Source organism: Pithys albifrons, chromosome 5 (assembly GCF_047495875.1).
Source record: "Pithys albifrons albifrons isolate INPA30051 chromosome 5, PitAlb_v1, whole genome shotgun sequence".
NCBI lineage: Eukaryota > Metazoa > Chordata > Aves > Passeriformes > Thamnophilidae > Pithys > Pithys albifrons.
The window spans coordinates 45,116,128-45,135,322 of NC_092462.1; the positions used below are offsets into that span (position 1 = coordinate 45,116,128).

The 19,195-nt window shown below is 40.2% G+C and overlaps 1 protein-coding gene across 4 annotated transcripts in view; it reads left to right on the forward strand.

Moving 5' to 3' along the window:
- Positions 1-19,195, forward strand: part of MTMR7 (myotubularin related protein 7) — a 45,171-nt gene that overhangs the window by 4,904 nt on the left and 21,072 nt on the right. For 2 of the 4 annotated variants that reach the window (XM_071556412.1, XM_071556414.1), the window contains exons 2-5: positions 10,569-10,691; positions 13,476-13,638; positions 14,498-14,655; positions 16,606-16,734. In XM_071556412.1, the coding sequence (XP_071412513.1) occupies positions 10,569-10,691; positions 13,476-13,638; positions 14,498-14,655; positions 16,606-16,734 (573 nt within the window). Of the gene's footprint in view, positions 1-7,911; positions 7,981-10,568; positions 10,692-13,475; positions 13,639-14,497; positions 14,656-16,605; positions 16,735-19,195 lie in introns of those variants that run through there. The other 2 variants (XM_071556415.1, XM_071556413.1) reach the window with 2 other exon arrangements.

The following is a 19,195-nucleotide window of genomic DNA, read 5'->3' on the forward strand; positions in this document are numbered from 1 at the left end:
CAATAAAGAGGCAGCTGGATAAAGTCATGAAACATGCTCTAAAAATATGGATAGCCACATACTTTAATCTGGCAACTTGGTATCCATGTCTAAACCAGTCATTCAAAAACTTACTGCACTTGAAAAGTGGTACTGAAAATCATTAAGACAACATGTCTGCAGGGTACTCTTTGATTTTTGTTTATGCATAGTAGGAGACTGGGGTTGGAGAGGAGGATTTGTGAAGTTTGGCTTTGGGGTAGTCAAGGAAGGAATCTCTAAGCCTGCTATTAATGGACTAAAGTGGGTGGTATTTAATCCATCAGTGTCCGTAAACTAAAGGAATTTATTTGCAATAGGAACTGCATGCTGACATTTCCTGCTGTGCAGGTGTACTCTGTTGAGAAAGACAGATCCCTACCATGAGTCAAGGGAGTCCTACAAATCCATTTTTAATGCAAATCTTTCATGGCCTGCACAGCTGAAATGGCCTGGTCCTGCTGCTCTCAAATAGGCTGCTGGACAGGGCATAGTTTGAAACATGAAATAGAAAAGCCTGTATCAAATACAGGAATTTAAAGATACATTTCTTTTCAGTATCCCTTGTTGCATGCAGGATTCTTTCTCCCTATATATTTTTTCATAACCAAATCTAAACTAATTTAGCAAGTGTAGCAAAATTTACTGTCTTGAGGAAGCCCTTTTTTACTTTTAAGGTATGACTTTTAATAGAACACAGGAAAAATTAGGAAATTCCTTAAAGTCTCTCTTCTCCTTTTCTAGATAAATGAAATCCAATATAGACTGAAAGAGAAAAGATTATGTATGAACTTTATATTATGATATTGACACCATATTGCAAGTATGCTACGATACTGACACAATATTTTAAGCTATATACTCTCATGAAGGTTCCAGTTTACTGCATCCCTCATACAACTGCATTTCAGGTATATCTGATAATATGGTGCTCACCTCACACTTCTTGCAGATCTTAGCAGACAATTGGGGTTTTTTTAAGCCTAATTGTGAGATAGTATGTTTTCTGTCTTGCTAACATTATGAATAATTCCTTATTCTTTTTTTCATCTCTTTTCCAGTATTCCCATTTCAGTTCAGTCCGCTAGTAAATTAAACTTGCTTAGATGTTTCTTTAATATTCTCCCCCATCCTCAGCCTGCTTTGCCCTGAGGAAACTTTTTACAATGCAGAACTTTAGGTATCTTTACTTAAATATAATTATTTATGTATTTCTGGCTTTGTTTGACTCTTTTGACACATGCAAACATCTAACTCCGTAATTAATTGTGCATAATTTTACTGCACTTGAGAAATCTTTTCAGAGATGGAAATAAAGTAACATGGATCAAGTACAGTTTTCATAATTCTTATGAAATAGAAGAGAAACCACATTAAAAGGCAGCATCCACTGGCAATTGAATTTCCCTTTATTCTTGTTCCAAGATTATGCAAAAAAAATACTTATTGTATATTTTGTTTAACAAGTACAACGCTGCTATCTTTGTGTTGAAAAAATTGTAATAATATTTGGTCTTTTGCATGTTGTCTTTTTTCACTCTCAGGAATTATGCTAAACACATGGATGGCTGGGGTCAAACAGGGTGAAAAAAGCTCAAATATTCCACTTGGCCTCAAATAATACCAGCTGTGCTTCTTACTCTCATTAGGCTGGGGCTCTTGGCTTTCACAAGCACTTCCCTTAGCTTTTGTACCTACAGTTGTTACAATCTGCTTCAATGTTGCAGAGAGAACTTCAGATGACAATAGTCCTGTGAGCAAAATTAACACTCAACACAAGTTACCTGTTGATACCAAAACCTGATTTTTATTAATTGCTAAGAGGTGCAAAGATAAGAAATAAGAAAAGGTTGGAAAATGCTAACATCACTTTTACAAGCAGAGAAAAGATACTACCAAAACTACCTTTTATGCTGAGCTGGTGTGTTTGAAGGGGTGAGAAGCAGTGTCTGCCATTTTTTTTTTCCTGTCTCTGTCACTTTTCGCTATTATCTCTTTAGCTCTGGGGGGTGTTTTACTTCTCTGGAATGCAGCCAGGATGTGTGGTTTCATTGTTCGCATGGAGCTGTGTTGCAGGCCATGCAGGGTTCCCATTCAGCAGCACCCTTTGGCCCTCAGAAATATGGTAAGGGTAGAAGAATCAGATATAACTCACACATGTGGCATGGTGTGTCTCAGTTCTCTCCAGGCTGGTGGAGTTTCAGTCTCCAGTGGTAGGTAGGCAGCAAGTGGTGGCAGAGAAAAGGTGAGGGGAAGGTGAGGAGAGATTCCCGGCTATGGTAACCAGTTCTCTCTCTTCCCTTGCCCCAGTTTGCCAAAATTTTTCTTCAATGTTTCCAGTGTTCAAAGGAGGTTGTACATGGTTTCTTGGCATGTAGCCCTGTTCACTGTCCTAGTTCAACAGGAGGGACCAGCTAACCCTGTGTGGGGGTGATCAAAGCTGTGTATTCTACCCCCTCTATTCATTCCCCAAGGTCAATGGGCCATTAGTAGCAGCTGCCCAGGGAGCCATTATCACCTTCACACCCAGCCTGAGGGGGGTGGAGCTGCTAATGGGCCATCAACAGCTCAACACCCCCTGGCTCCCAGACTTAATCACCCATTGTGTGAGTCCCCGCCCAGGGGGAGGGACTGGGTGCTCCCTGAGGGTACATAAGTGGTGGGTAAGAAGACCTTGGGAACTTCTTGTCGGATCCAGAGCAGCAGCAGGACCTTGACAGGAGGAGATCACCGCTCTCACCCAGCCCACAGCCCTTGCCTGCACCAACAGGTTTTTCATTTCCTTTTGCTCTAGACTTGGGGGAACCACAGGGGTCTCAGCACAAGGGCAAACAAACCCCCTTGGGTTTGTACCCCAGGACACTGGGTTATACTGCTGGGGTTTTGTGAGTTGAAAGCAATTTCCCTTTTGTGTGTTAGTGTTGTTATTGTAATATCATTATTAAATTTTAGCTCTGACTTATAATCTCTCTCGTGGTGAGTTCATTTCCCCTGCTGGTTCACCTTTAAACCAGCACATTCACCTGAAACAATAGCAGGATCTTCTGGCAGGAAAACTGTAGCAGGACACTCTAGTGAGAACTTCTGGCAGAAAGCGGACAGAATTTTTGGTACAAGTTTCGACAGGCAAAACATTTTTTGTGGCTTTTCTATATTATCTTTGTGTTACATCAGTGCTGAAGCCAATCAGTCACTAATTCCCAGGATTCAGTTTCTTCTTGCTTTTACTCACATGTGTAACAAACATCACAAGGTGAGTGGGGAAGGCAGCTGAAATCCCCACTTGGTCTGGGAGCCCAAAGGGATGGACAAGAGGAAGCCTTTGTAGGGCTAAATGTGTGCCCCTCACCCAAACAGGGCCCAGCCCCATTCCTTGACTCTGGGTCAAGCTTTTCAGCATCAAAGATCATCCTGTCAGTGGCCTTTTTACCCTTGAAGAATTGCTGAAACTCCTTTGTACAGTCAAGTTTCAAAGTACTTGACCAGCTTTTATCTGGAATTGCTTTGTCAGATTGTTTTAGAGCAATGCCTTTCAACTGTCTGAACAACAGAAAACCTGAGAATGTGGCCTGAGTGAGTACATTTCCTGCTTACCTTTAATTGGCAGCTTTCTCCTGGCTGGGAAGGTTTTCTGACCTTTCTCCCTCTTTAGTATTAAGGAACTAGAGAAATTAGTCACAGTTCTTTCTGAAGGAGTAGGGAGCACTTGGTGATGGGTGGGAGCAGAGCTATTTGGTTCTTGGCTGTTGGATAGGCTTTTTTGTTTGTGTTCTCCTTCCAGATGGTCAGTGATAATGGGCAGCTCAGTGATGACCGTGGCAGAACTGGCTGCTCAAGGGTCTTCTGCTTCAGGTTAGCTAATACATAGGAACCAAGCACATGGACTTAAAACCTATGTAGTGAGAACAAAACTCTTGAGAGATGGTTTTTCGTAATTTAACATTTCATTTTATTTGAATATCCTACAGCAGAGACAGTTTTGTGTCAGATAGACACGAGTTTTGCTGTGGAAGCAAAGTGATGTCTAGATGTGCAGGATCGAGTTCTGCCAATCTGCTGTACAGTTTTACTTTCCTCTTCTTTCCCTGCTCGAGTCTGAGTCATAGTCAGAACTAATCCTACATTTATCTGAAAGAGCTTTCCCATGTGGAGTTAGGAATAGCCTGAAAAAGTAGTAGTAACTTCTGTATTTGCAATGCTGACAGGGTTTGGAGACGCTGAAACATGTTAACAAAGTGAGAACAGAGGTAGCATATTCAAAATGCATTTAAACATAGGCCAGGCAGTCAGAGCTTATTCAAGAAGTAATCTGTACTAAAAAAGAAAACAAATTAGGGTGCATGGATATTTTTAGGAATAACATTTTGGCAAACCAACTTTTCAGAACACTTTCAGGGTCATATATTTGCCATTCTTCCCTAGTTAGGAAGTCCCATTGAAACTGATGGGAGTTGTGCCTGAATGAAACTTGACCCACAATTTTCCCTAATTTTTTTCTTGAATGACCTCCTGGCAACCTTGTTCATAAGTCATTTGTCATGTTTATTCTCTGAATAAAAAGTGCCTTCCATCTGTTCTTAATCTGTGTTCCCTTTAACTTCTATTTTTGCCTCCTTTTTTCTGTCATCTGTGGTGCATTGAAAATAGAGGTTCTGGCCAACTTTATTTATCCCCATGTAAGGGGTTGAAGTCATTGAAATAAATCCCCAGCAGTCTTTTCTTTAGGCCTAGACAACCACAGTCATCAGGAAAAAAAAAAGATGAGGGCAACAGCTTGAAATAACTTATTGAAGTTTTACTTAGATGCCACTGTCTAGAATCCCTTGGCTAACACTTTCTTTTTTGCTTCTTGAGATCTTCCAGCTCTCAGCTTTATAGGGTGCTTTTTGCCCTTTTTTATTCTTTACCTCATTTTATTCTTTTCCTCATTGGGTGGGTGCAGAAGAAGAAGGCTCATTCTCTGAATCTTTTGATTAGCAGAAAGAAATCTAAGATTGTGGCTAGCTTTATTTTACTTTACTTGTTTTTCCTACCCATGGGTGAAATAAACTGCTTTTTCAGAAAGTTTGAGTAACTGGAACCTAGGAAGAAGAAACACAAATCCATGCAGAAGGTTATGCAGAGAATTTTTAGAACAAGTTCCTGAGACCTTAGAGATTATTACTGCTCCTGAAGGCACTTAATGCCACTTACTCCCTATAAATCAGAACTGTGGATTTGAATCCAGGTAGAGTGTAGACTTAGGGAGTTTTCTTTCTCTTTAGAAATGGTGTTAGACATGATAAGGTGGTTCATTAAGCAACTTATTAGTAAAGCTGCCTTATTTTCCTCATGCTACAATCACAGATTGACACATGCCACCTGAGGACTAGGCAAGGTTAATCAGCTAATCATGCTAATTTTTGTTGAGTCAAATTTTGAAGCTGTCACTAATTTTAACTGACTCTTACTGTATTTTTGGAGGTCAGTAGAGGTAAGGGCTACCTAAAAATTCAGTCATACATGATCTCTCCCAATACTTTTTCCTTGTTGAGCCTGGTAGGAAAGTTTATTCTGAGTTGTGCTTATCCACACTGATGTACTGGAAAATTGAGAAGCTCTTGTTAGAATGCAGAAAATGTATGATATTTTGAATGCTGTGCTATGTCACCAAAAATTGTCAGTATAAAAATTTTTATATTCCAAATAAATAGAAATTGCCTAACCACAGCAAATAAAGATGGACAATTGGACCAAAAATGTGTGTGTTGCACTAATATTATTAAAAATCTAGAACAAGTGCTGAAACTAGTAGTACTGGTTTAGAAATGAGAATCTTGATGTACTAGGCATGTTGGAAACTTAATGAAAAAAATAATCGGTGTGACAGGCACATTGGTGACAAATTATGTGGGAAATACAGGTAAAAGATTGGATTTCGTCTGTCTTGAAGTAAACAGAGTCAGATCCCATGGATTAATTACATGATGAAAGCCAAGAGTCCCTACAGATTGCAATTACAAGATCAAATGAACTGTAGCACCACAGGACGGCAGTATGATATTAGAACTCTAGTAATGTCCTACCTAAATAGTGGCATTGCCCATGAAAACCTAAACAAGGTCAAAGAGGGCATGAAGATGAGAAATGCAATAGCAGTGGGAGACATAATTTACCAGATAAGATTGGATAAATGGGCTGGGGGTTGTTATTCTGAGTACAAGTTTGGGTTTTTTAAATGATTGCATATACAAAGGTGAATTGTTTATCTCAGGGGAAAAAAAGAAAGTAATTCTAAATAATTCTAAAATATGGTCTTAGATGGTGATAGAAAGATCTCTTTCAAAATACAGTTAGAACCAACGTGTGACAGCAGCTAAAAAACTTAGATGCAGTGTTATTGAAATAGAAAAAAAAGGGAAAAAAATCTCCCAAGGCAATGTTCAACTTTAAAGAGAAAACTACATAAAAATGTGAAAACTGTTTGAAAAGAAAGAGAGCCAAAATTTTAATTATTTATAGGAATCATGAAGGTTGTTAAATATGGGAGCTCGCTGCAAGTCAAATTCCAGGGAAAGGCTTTAAAAGACAAAAAAAAAGGTTTGTTTAGCTAAACAGCAAAGTGAAGGAGTAAGAGGATGTCTCTTATTAAAAGGACTTCTTTTACTGGAAGTAAAAGGGCTTTCTTCAAGTTGAATTTGTGCCTAAATGAGGAAAATAAAGCATAAACAAATTAAATATAAACAAAAGAAAGGCCAAAAGAGATTTTGAAGAATAACTTGGCAAAAAATACTAGATAAGTGATTTTCAATCTCTTTTTAAGTGGGTAAAATCCTGACATAAAATCAATAGAACTAGTAAATTATAAAAGGAGGAAAGGTGTTTAGAGACATGCACATTCTGATATATTCTCTGTCAAGAACATATCAGAAGATTTGTCACCAATGAAATTGTTATAAGAAATTTCATAATAATCTGTCAACAATGAACAGAAAAAATTACCAGGACAAGATTATATCTCTTCAAGTTAGAGGAACTAAAGTACAGAACTGTCAAACCAGTATAGTAGTATGGCCAAACTTCGCGAACAAAGATTTGGGAAGGGCTCTCCCCCAGGTGGGGGTGTGCCCTTCGAGCCTGTGCAGTGGATTTTTTAGGTGAGGCACAGCATGCACAGAACTGGCCCCAGCGTTTCAGTCCTGAGGTCCATCTGCCACGGCCGAGCGAGCTTGGACAGTGACAGTGAAGTCCTCAGGACTGTCTGCAGCGCCCGGTACTAACCGGGGCTGACCCTGCTGAGCATCCGAGATCTGACGGCATCAGATGGCAGGGAGGCATTTAACTGCCCGGTATGGTCTCCACTGAGACTCGAACTCATGACCTAGTGATACAGAGTCCGGAGTGCTCACCATTACACCATGGGACCGCCCTGTCAAACAAGTAATGATGGTGTAATGCTTAAAAGTTTACTGTTCTGAAGAAAATGGAGGTGGTAAATATGACAAGTTGATTTGAGCTGCAACGCTCTCTTAAGCCCCTTGCTAAATTATTAGATTTATAGATAAATATGATAAAAAAGCAGGTGAATCTGCGTAGCTTTCATAGGGGAACTGAGAATCTCTAAAACTAATTTGAAAAAGTAAGTGAACATATAGACAAGGGTGATCTCTTTGGTAGAAGATAGTTGGTCTTCCAAAACTCATTTGAGCATGTCCTTCATCAAAGGATCTTGAAGAAAATTAAGTATCATAGGATAAGACATTCAGACTTCACAGTAATAACTCATTACAAATTGAGAAAAAATAGTAGAATGTATTGTTTGTTTTTGCAAACAATTGTTTCTTTTTTTGAGGGAACTCATGACTAGAGATCCAGTGAAGCTGTAAGATCCTGTGAAGTTCAACTTAAAAGTGGTTTGAAAGATACAAGGAGCGGAGGAGATGCCAGAGGTGGCAAAATTCACCAGTAGTACTATTTTTCAAGGTAGGAAAAAGGAAGGATTGCTGTAGGGCTTGCAGCAATGTCTCATTATATTGATAGACTAAATTTATCATTAATAAATACAAGATAATACACATGGTAGGTAGATCTTAACTTATATGTGCAGACATGGCCTTGAATTACAATTGCTAGTTCTAAAAAAATCCTTCAAAACCCACTGTGTTCTGCAGAGGACAAAAAAGAAAACAATGCTTGAAAACTCTTAAAAATTGAATAGAAAACAAAACAGCAAATGTCACAATTCCACTACACAAACCTATTGTACATCCAACTCTTTAGTTGTGTTTGCACTTTTGTCCTCTTCTCAGGAAACAGACCTCACATAGGATAATGAGAAGTATTGAAGAGCTTGTCTGGAATAGCTTCCCTAAAGGCCACAACTATATAAAGTTGGGCTCTTCACGCTTGGAATGTGGGGGTAGAGGGAAGGATCAGTAACAGCATGTGTGGCACAGAGACAGTAAATCAGAAACATTCCCTGTTTGCCAAACTGTTCACCAGATGTGTAGTGCACCTGTTACTGTTGGCATGTTCAAAATGAGCAAGAGGAAGGGATTTTTTTATATAACGCATAGCTGAAATATGAAGTTCACTCTTAGTCGGTGTTGTGGATTCCAGTAGGTTACAGAAATTCAAAATGTTATTTAACAAAACTAACGGAATTTAAACACTATTAGGGCTATTAAAAATATGACCTTGGCTTAGGAAGGCTCTAGGGCTGGGTTAAGATCCTGAGGGAGCTTGTCCATAATTGTACATGCTTGTCTCTCATACTCTTCCCTCTGCTGAAACTGTCTGCTCTTGAGAGAGAGACTGCAGGGCAGGTTGAGTCTCTGACCTTGCCTGGTGCAGCCATTATATTTGCTTTAATGAAATCAGACTTACCACACAGCTCGTATTCCAACTGTTCCTGTTTATTCATATCCGACCTTTATTTTGTTTATAGTTTGTATTTAAAAAAACTCTCCACAACCAAAGAGTTTTGTTGGTTAGCATTGTTCAGTCATGGGGTTCAGAGTGGTGAATGGGGAGAGGATGTGACTGGGAGGCCTGGAAGTGCATCCCTCAGCACTGCCCCACTCTGTGGGTGCTGTTTTGCTTTGAGTCTCATGGCCCAGGCTCGTTCAGTTTGTGGCTGAAGTGGTGAGAGCCTGGCGCAGGATCAGGGCCTGTGCCGCAGAGTCCTTGTTGGCTGGACTGCAGTGTAGGAACCTTTTGTCATCCAGACAGAGCTAATTTTTGTTGTTCTTGTGGGTTCCTTGTAGAAGGGCCCTGCCTACATTTTGCTTTTGTGTTAGTCCTCCTCTTTTGCTTACTACTGTATGCTTGCTGGATTAATATTTTATTTCTTCAATTCCTTCTCAACCTGATATGTGACCTCTGAAGTAGATGGTCCTGGGAAAAGACTCCATCTATGCTTTCTAGCTCTTTTATTTTTGTTTAAAGCAGATTATAACTGGCCTTGAGGGAGAGGACTCTGTTTTAATAATGGTTTGATTTTAGGCATTTTGCTACCAAACTGGCTTATTTTGGTTTTAAGTGTTTCTTTATTCCTATTTTTAAAATAGGGCAATGCATTTGGAATACACATTGTAAACACATAATTCTCAGATGCTGGCAGTATTCTGGGATTTATGAAAAACTAATTTTAGTTTTTAAGTTGTTGTAGTAGGAAATCCATCAAACCCATGGTTGCAAATTTTTAACTGTTTTAGGCAGGTTTTGTCTCATTGGATATCTATCTACCTCGTTGGTTTTTCTATTGTTCTGGTTTTTCAGTTAGAAATCAAAAAGTGTTTTGTGTTCAAAGGAACCTTAAAGATCATCTAGTTCTAACCCCTGATAAATCTCTATAAAATGTGCCAGATACAACATATTAATGGTATACAAGCCACAAGCTGGAGATCTGAGAGGTATGTATTATGGACTCATCTTTCACAGGAGCATAGTAAGGAGACAATGCCCATTTTGTGCCCAAGGTGGGAAAGCAGTGGAAATGAAGTCCTTGATTACCATTAAAAAGTGACTGGAAGTAAAAATTTCTGGTGTGACCTCTGCTGTCAGACCTACAGGAACGTAGGGTCAAACGCTGAACAGAGGTTTGCCTGGGAGCCTGAGTGAGACCTTCTGAAGAAACTCTGCCACTGTCATCTCCTGCTTATTGTATTTTTTTTAAATTTAGCTTTCTGTGTATTCCTGACAATTCTGGAATGGCTTGAATGGAAAACATGGAGCTAGAGTTTAGCTAAAGGCCAGGCCCTGCCTTGCTATCACAGGGTTTTGGTAAGATCGCAAAGACCTCAAATGAGAAATTGTTTGAAATTCTTTGCCAACAAGTTTTTGGATACAGAAGTACCACTAGAGGGGGAAAAATGAAAATTAAGGTACATCTGGAATTAGATCACATAGTATAATCACACTTTTTAATATAGTGATACTTTTTTATATTGCATATTGTACTAAAAAGAACTTAATTTGTTTGTAATGGATAAAATGTGGACATGGAGCTGTCACTATGGCAGGCTCTGTCATAGCCTAATTTTTTTTTTCTCTGTCATTTATTTGTATAGGTGGAAAATGTTCGGTTACTTGATCGTTTATCTTCAAGAAAAGCTGTGCTGGGAACCTTGTATCTAACAGCTACCCATGTCATATTTGTGGAGAATGGTTCTGAAACACGTAAAGAAACCTGGGTATGAATTTTTGTCTTTTCAGTTAGCTGTAAGTGTATGGCACTTTACTGATGGTACTTTGAAAATTACTTGCAAAACAGTTTAGACAGAGTAAAATAGTTCATATGGATGCCTTTATAACTTCAGGGCATGTGAAATTCCAGCCTAGTAAATTTTGAAAATTTTCAATGGAATCTGGATATTGCAGTATAGTAAGAGGAGTAGAAGGGCCTTCTCTGTATGAATACCAGATGTGCTTGAATGAGGAACAGCTGCTGTAGACCACAACATTGCTCCTATCATCCAGGAAGAACTGAGGAGACATGCCTTGAATGTGAACTACTACCTTGGCTCTGTCAACTCTTGCCTCTCTTGCTGACCACTTGTGCTGAAACAGTGATTTTGTTGTTTTAATATTCTAATTTTTTTATAATGTATTATTTTGAATTAACTGTTTTGATGGCTTCATAACATATGTGGCCTATTGTCATGCTTTAACCCCAGCCACTGACCAAGACCCACGCAGCTGCTCATACATTCCCCCACCAGAAGGACCGGGAGAGAATTGGAAAGGTAAAAGCTGTAAAACTTATGGGTTGAGATAAAGACAGTTTAATAGATAAGGAAAAAGCCATACACACAAGCAGCAAAACAAGGAATGAATTCACCACTTCCTATGGGCAGGCAGGTCATAGAATCATAGAATCGATTGGGTCGGAAAAGACCTTTGAGATCATCAAGTCCAACCCTTGGTCCAACTCTAGTCCATTTACTAGATCATGGCACTCCGGACCACGTCCAATCTGCGTTTAAAAATCTCCAGGGATGGTGAATCCACCACCTCTCTGGGCAGCCCATTCCAATGCCTGATTACTCTCTCTGTAAAGAATTTTTTTCTGATCTCCAACTTAAATTTCCCCTGGCAGAGCTTGAGCCCATGCCCCCTTGTCCTATTGCTGAGTGCCTGGGAGAAGACACCAGCCCCCACCTGGCTAGAACTTCCCTTCAGGTAGTTATAGACAGTGATGAGGTCACCTCTGAGCCTCCTCTTCTCCAGGCTAAACAACCCCAGCTCCCTCAGCCTCTCCCCATAGCACTTGTGCTCCAGTCCCTTCACCAGCCCTGTTGCTCTTCTCTGGACTCGCTCCAGCACCTCAATATCCTTTCTGAACTGAGGGGCCCAGAACTGAACACAGTACTCAAGGTGTGGCCTCACCAATGCAGAGTACAGGGGAAGGATCACTTCCCTGGTCCTGCTGGTCATGCTATTTTTGATACAGGCCAGGATCCCATTGGCCTTCTTGGCCACCTGGGCACACTGTTGACTCATGTTGAGCTTCCTGTCAATTAGTACCCCAAGGTCCTTTTCTGCCTGGCTGCTTTCCAGCCACTCTGTGCCCAGCCTGTAGTGCTGCATGGGGTTGTTGTGGCCAAAGTGCAGGATGTGGCACTTGGCCTTATTGAACTTCATCCCACTGGAATCAGACCATCTCTCAAGTCTATCCAGGTCCCTTCCAGCAGATCGACACTCCCTCCCAGCTTGGTGTCATCAGCAAATTTGCTGATGATGGACTCAATCCCCTCATCTAAATCATCAATAAAGATGTTAAACAGGACTGGACCCAACACAGACCCCTGGGGAACACCACTGGTGACCGGCTGCCAACTGGATGCAGCTCATTCACCAGCACTCTCTGGGCCCGACCCTCCAGCCAGCTCCTAATCCAGGAGAGGGTACACTTGTCCAAGCCATGGGCTACCAGCTTCTCCAGGAGTCTATTATGGGAGACAGTGTCAAAGGCCTTGCTGAAGTCCAGATAGACCACATCCACAGCCTTCCCCTCATCCACCAGGTGTTCAACCATTCCCAGGAGAGCAGGGCCCCATCACATATAACAGTTGCTTGGGAAGACAAACACGATCACTCCAAACAACCTTCTTTCTCCTTCTTCTCCCCACTTTATATGCATGCATATGTCATATGGTATGGAATATTCCTGTGGTTAGTTGGGATCAGCTGTCCTGGCTGTGTCCCCTCCCAGCTTCCCATGCATCCTCAGCCTCCTTGTTAGCGTTACAGTATGAGAAGCAGAAAAGGCCATGGCTCCATGTAAGCAATAACAAAAACATCTCTTATGTTATCAACCCTGTGTTCAGCACAAATCCAAAACACAACCCCATATCAGTCACTGTGAACGAAATTATCTCTACCCAAGCCAAAACCAGCACATATGTATATGTATAGCTAAAATATTGCTCTAGTGTGATACCATTTGAGAGTCTTCTATGTAGCTTAATTATGCATCCTGTGTCCACTTTTGTACTAATTAAATCCATCCTCTTCTGGTCCCACTATTCCTTACCTGATTTTTATTGTAATGCTTCATCTTACCTGATGCAGTACTTGAAATTGTATAAGCATCATCACTCTATCCATGAGAAGGCTCAATAGTTTGGCCTTGTCTAACTGATGGCGGTTCATCTTTTCACTCTGCAAACAGATGAAAAGAGCTTTCTCTGCAACCACTAACTCACACTAAAGCAAACAAACAAAAAGGTTTGGATAATGTGGACAGGCTGATGTTTGAGCTGAAACACTCCAGAAACGTTTCTTTGTCTGCAGGTGATGTATCGAGCACTGCTTGAGCCTGAAGCTGGAGATGGAAACCAAACTGCAAGGGGAGGAGTGTAGGGGGGTTTGTGAAACAGTGATGAAAGCTACTGTGCCTGCCCTGGCACATCAGTATAAATATTTTTTTTTTCTTAAAGATTTGATTGGCATAACTATTTTCAATTCCCTTACAGGTTCTCCACAGCCAAATTTCCTCTATTGAGAAGCAAGCCACCACAGCCAATGGTTGCCCATTGCTGATCCGCTGCAAGAACTTCCAGGTCATCCAGCTGGTCATCCCTCAGGAACGAGACTGCCATGACGTTTACATTTCTCTAATACGTCTGACTCGACCAGGTATGGGAGGCAAATGACACAGAAAGCAATTTTCATCCTACTACTGATCACCAGGATTAAGACACTGATTAGCATAAATACAGATATATTCCTAAAAAAAGTTAAAAACTCCAGCACCATCAAAGTTTCTTATATTGCCCTTGATCTATGGGAACAGGTGGTGTAGCTACTTAGGCAATTTCTTGGTAATGGTAAAATGATTAATGTAGCATATACTTTTTTTTATGCTATTACATCATCTGTATCTCTAATGCCTTTGCTAATAATTCAAGGACAAAATTTTACAGTCCACAAAACTAAGATTTCATTGAATCTATTGGAAATCTTCCTAATTAGGGGCAAAGACTATTGAGTTAGTTAATTTTTGGAAGATTGTGCTACATAGTCCATTGTTCACATCTTTTGTCTTTGCCACTGGGCAGATGTTATGTTAATAAAAAGGGACTTCTGGACTGCTAGACAGTAAATTCTTTTGCAGAACACGTGCTTACTCTGGCACTGACTGCAGTTTTCTTTGGATGAAAGTATGTTGCTGACATTTTGTCTTTATGCTGGGGGAGGCTTTTACAGTTCTACTGAAGTTTAGCAGAACAGTGTGTTTGTAGTAGCACTTCTATGAAGGCACACACATTTGAACATATACAAATAACAGAAGAGCACAGTACTTTGAAAGTTTGCTTGTTAGTAGCTATAAACCAGGATATGAGCTTTTGTAAAGCAAAGCATACTGTTTGGAAAGAAACTACATCAAGGTCAACACCATGGTCTGTTTTTGAAGTGTGATTTCAGGATGAGAAATTTGAAGTGATTTACTGGTTTTGTTTGTTTGCTTTTTTTTTGTTTTTACCCTTTTTCCCAGTGAAATATGAAGAGCTATATTGCTTCTCATTCAATCCAAAATTAGATAAAGAAGAACGACAGCAAGGCTGGAAGCTTGTGGACCTCACTGAGGAGTATAATCGGATGGGTGTTCCAAACAACTATTGGCAGATTTGTGATGTAAACAGAGACTACAGAGTGAGTTGTTGTGATTTTTTCTGTTGCAGAGGCTGGCTGTAAAACAAATCAGCAGCCTGACCGTGAACTACCATAATGCTTAGCTGCAGGATTCCTTTGTGCTGAGTGCTGTACACATGTCATAAGGCGCAGTTCTTCCATTCTTTCACATAAAAAGCCACATAGACAGTGAGAGAAAGGATGTATGTTCGTTTAACAGATGTGGAAATGAAGCACAGAAAACATGTCCTCAGTGTTTTAAGTGTTAGGAGTTTAGCTGCCTGGGAAGAAGTTTAAATCATATCTAATGTTATGTGTCTGAAAAAGAGTTTTCCTGACATGTAGGGCTATAGAAAATTACTATGCAGTCATTTTAAGAAAAAAAATTGCTCAAAATAGGGAGCTTAGCAATAGTTTATCCCCACTGGCTATTCCCACACTCCTTTTGAAGCCTCTGTGGTGGAGTGTTAGCATTTTTCACAGTCATCTGGTAGGTCATATGTCTTCCTAGCTGCCTGCTGTCCTGCCTCATTCAGTCTTGTACAATTGAAGATCATAGAATGTTAATTAATTGTGAGAAATAATAACCAAAGTATTTTTGAAGGAACTTTGTCCATACATTCCATTGGCTCTGTTGCTGGAGCACATCCATGTTAAGGAAGATCTCTGAAGTTCTCAGAGAAGACTGAATGTGCTGTCAGCATTTGTTTTCTTTTTGTTAAAACAAGTGGAAAAAATGTTTGACCTCTTTTAAGTTAAAGTGTAGGAAAAATGCAAGAAGATCAGTTCACCACAGCAGCATCTCTAACCACAAACCATAACTTTCCTTTCTCCTTCATTACATATCTCTGTCTCAGAAAATAATTTCTTCCTGGGCATCATAATTCCTTTAGTCATCTCAGAAAGTCACAGGGAGATGCTGGATATCCTTTTGATCCCAGTCAGAATGCTATAGACAACGTCAGGAAAAGAGAGTTAAACTAGGATCCCATCTATGGTCCCACTTGTCTCCAGAGGGACTTTTGGGCTTTTTTTGCAGGTTCATTGAGTTCCTCTCAGAAGTGGTAGGCATAGTAAGGGCTGCTTGCCTTTTGGTATCTTCATTTCACATGGTTTAATTTCTTTTCTCCAAGTCCCTATTTTATTAATTAATATTATTATGATCAGATTTCCTGGAAATTTGGCTCTATAGTCCCCTCCCATTATAACAGGGTGTTTGAGAACTTCACCTACTCACATTCTTTCTCCCAAATTCTGCAACAGAGGAATCTGCTGTTGTAACTACACCCTTGCAGTACATAATGATAAATCTTTTCTGGTATGAATGTAAAGTAAACAACATACTGCAGCGGAGTGAAAGGACTTCACACAACAAACTTATGAAGTTCATAGTGAAGACATTTTATTACACCTAGCACACACTTTATATAGGGTTAGAACTACAGCTTATTGGCTAAAAAGAGTTACACACCACCACGCTAGAAACTTCAATTGGTTAGAACCCATTATCTCACAAGTCCAATGTTTTGGAGGACTTATCTTAGATGTGTTCAAGAACCTCTCCAGTGCGCTGCGAGAAACCTGAGGAGCTCCCATGCGTAGCTAACTCCTCCAAGCAGCTGTGACTTGTTTATTCTTAGCTGCCTTCAGTCTCACAGGGTCTCATATAGATCTGAATTGCTCACTTGTGATTTTACTGTACCAACATGAATGTATGATAAACCTGTCTGTTCTCAACAAGGCATGAATCAACATTTGGAAATACAGCCCTTCTACTTCAGTTTTGCTGTCTGTAAGTTAGGATTAATACTTTGCAGCTTCAAAAGCATGTTTTAAGAAATGTCAGTGATGTCTATGCAATAATGACAGAACATTCTCTGAGATTTGAGTTCCTTGGTGTTTTGTTTTTGCTGTGGAGATGGCTAATGTTACTTGTACTTTGTAGACGAAATAAGCAGTTTCCTTTCACAGGTCTGTGACTCCTATCCCACAGAAGTGTATGTACCAAAGTCTGCGACTGCACACATCATAGTGGGGAGTTCTAAATTTCGGAGCCGAAGACGTTTCCCAGCTCTTTCCTATTACTGCAAGAATAACAATGTAAGTGTGAATATGAAGCTTTGACATGTTTGCTTATTTTGACCTTGGTTTTGTAATTCTTATAGTAAGGTTTTACAAGAAGAAATCAGTGATTATTAAAAAAAATTATTACTGTAGCCTGTTAGTGTGATTAGTTTATTAACAGGTATTAACAAGCATTTAATGCATTCATTTAAACCCAACTGCATCATCCAGCTAACACAAAAAAAGTGATCCCTATATAATAAGAAAGTGGAGTAGTGCAAGAGGCCCTGAGACATGGGTGGCAGATGAGTGAAGTCCAGCAGCAGACAGCTTGGGAGGTGACTGGGAGGAGAACAATTGGTGATTGGGAGGAGCAATTTTGGATCTGGTAGCAACAGCCTGAGACCAAGCTGAGGAGATTAAAAACTATACTTGCACCAATTAGAGAATTAGGAGTAGCTTTTCAAGAAAAGATCTATGAAGACCCAAAAAGGATGGATGAAAGAGCTACCAAGTGTTGGCTGAGCAGCATGTTGTGGGTTTGTTGAACCGTCTCTCCTTGTCTGCAGGAGTGAGGAGTGCCACCTTCTCTCCATAACACATATTCTCAGGGTTGAGCAAGGAACTGCCTCATCTTTTGGAAAAGGCCCTGTCCCTAGATGATTTGCATTTGTTTTTTCTGGCAGCTGAGGTAAAGGACTGAAGGATCCATGGACTTGGTGTTTTTATATTCGTGTTCCAGACCCTTAGAGACTGGCCTAGCTCAGCTATGATTACCAGTTAGGCAACTAGTGTCCCCTCTGTACTCCTCTATCAGTCCCAGACTGGCAACTGCATCTACAGGTCTTCTCTAATGCTGGAGGACAAGCAAGAGAGCTAGTCTGGGATTACAGGGCATCTGTATATTTTGCCACATAGGATAGGAAATATGTCTGTAGAATGTCACAAGCGTGAATTATAAGCTGCAACCCTCATGGAAATCTTCAGAAAGAAAATTTTCAGAAAGAATAAGACACAGACACACCTTATTTACTCTGCATTTCATCAGAATATTGCTTCCATAAAGATCTGTGAATTTTACAACAAAAGTGGAGGATGGGAAGATTTCAATAGTAAATACAATCTCTGCATAAATTGTATATTATTTTTCACATTTTGTTAAGGCCAAATTTTTCAGAGCTAATCATTTTGCATAATCAATTATGTCCAAATATAGATATCTAGGATTCAAAACACTTAGGCATTTTCAAGTCTTAGTGAAAGAAAAGGTCTCAGGGGTCAGCTAGACTCCTGTACATAATTATTCAGTTTAGATTATTTTCATGGTTTCAGCCTGAATGTTTTCACTGTTGTGGTTGGAGTTCAGGTTAAGTTCAAACTTCCAGGATCTTAAGTATTGTGTTTACTTGTGGATCCTTCATGATTCAGAGGGCTAGGGAAAGCAATGTTGGAGGAAATACTTCCTTGTGAGACTGGAGGTTGCCATGAGTTGCCTGCTGATGGAGTAACGGAGAGGAGAGGAAGATGATTCATGGTGCTCACAACAGCTTAGGAATAGGTGTCCTGCATGCAGAAGAGACAAGGTACCACTCATTCAGTCTTTCATATCCAAAACTTTCCCATAGCTCTTTTGTCCTGACAAATTCAGTGATGATGTAACATCCTACTTGAGTCTTACAGAATCTGTGTGAATAGAAGTCTGGAACTACGTGTTCAGCTTATGCAATAACAAAACATGACCTCATCTCTTGCCCTGTTCTTAAGTGTGGCCCAAGAAATTTTAGAGACATGCATGCTCATCCTTGGCAGTAGGCCTGGGACAGCAGGAAATGATCTTTTCATGGACATTGTGGGTAATGATTCCCATTTGTGATATCTAATGGTCACTAGGTGAGCTTGTCTTCCTAGTTTTGGAGTACTGGCAGTGCTGCTGTTTCTTAAGCTAGGGCCAAACATGAGCTTAACCCACAGCCTCACTTGACAGACAGGCCATTTTTTCATACTGGTGCCAGCACATAGCTTAGTCCTTTGGGCCCCGTAATGATATAATGTAGTGGGCTTCAGCCCATACTTTCCTGAATCCTAACCTTCATCCACAACCTTGACTTTAACCTTAGTCTTGAGGTCTGCATCTGCCTTGTGCACAGTACACTATGGATGAGAGAGAAATGTCTTCCTTCTATGAAAATGGCAGGCCGTGGACTTACTTTGCTTCATGCCAAGGAGGTATAAGCATGTGTTAAATCACTGGAATTTGTGGTGATCAGGAGGCAAAACTGCATAACTAATAACCTGTTTGCAAAAACTTTTAATAAAGTTGAACAGTTCAGAGTTTCTGTCTTAAAGATCCACATTTTACTAACTACTGACAGTTCAAAGATGTGACTGAAAAAAGTGTGTCCTTTCTCACAGTAATATATAATCTGTAGGGCAGTTGTGACCTTCAGCAGGCAGATTCTGTTCATGCCTGTGTTCAGTGCTTAGAAAGTACATATAT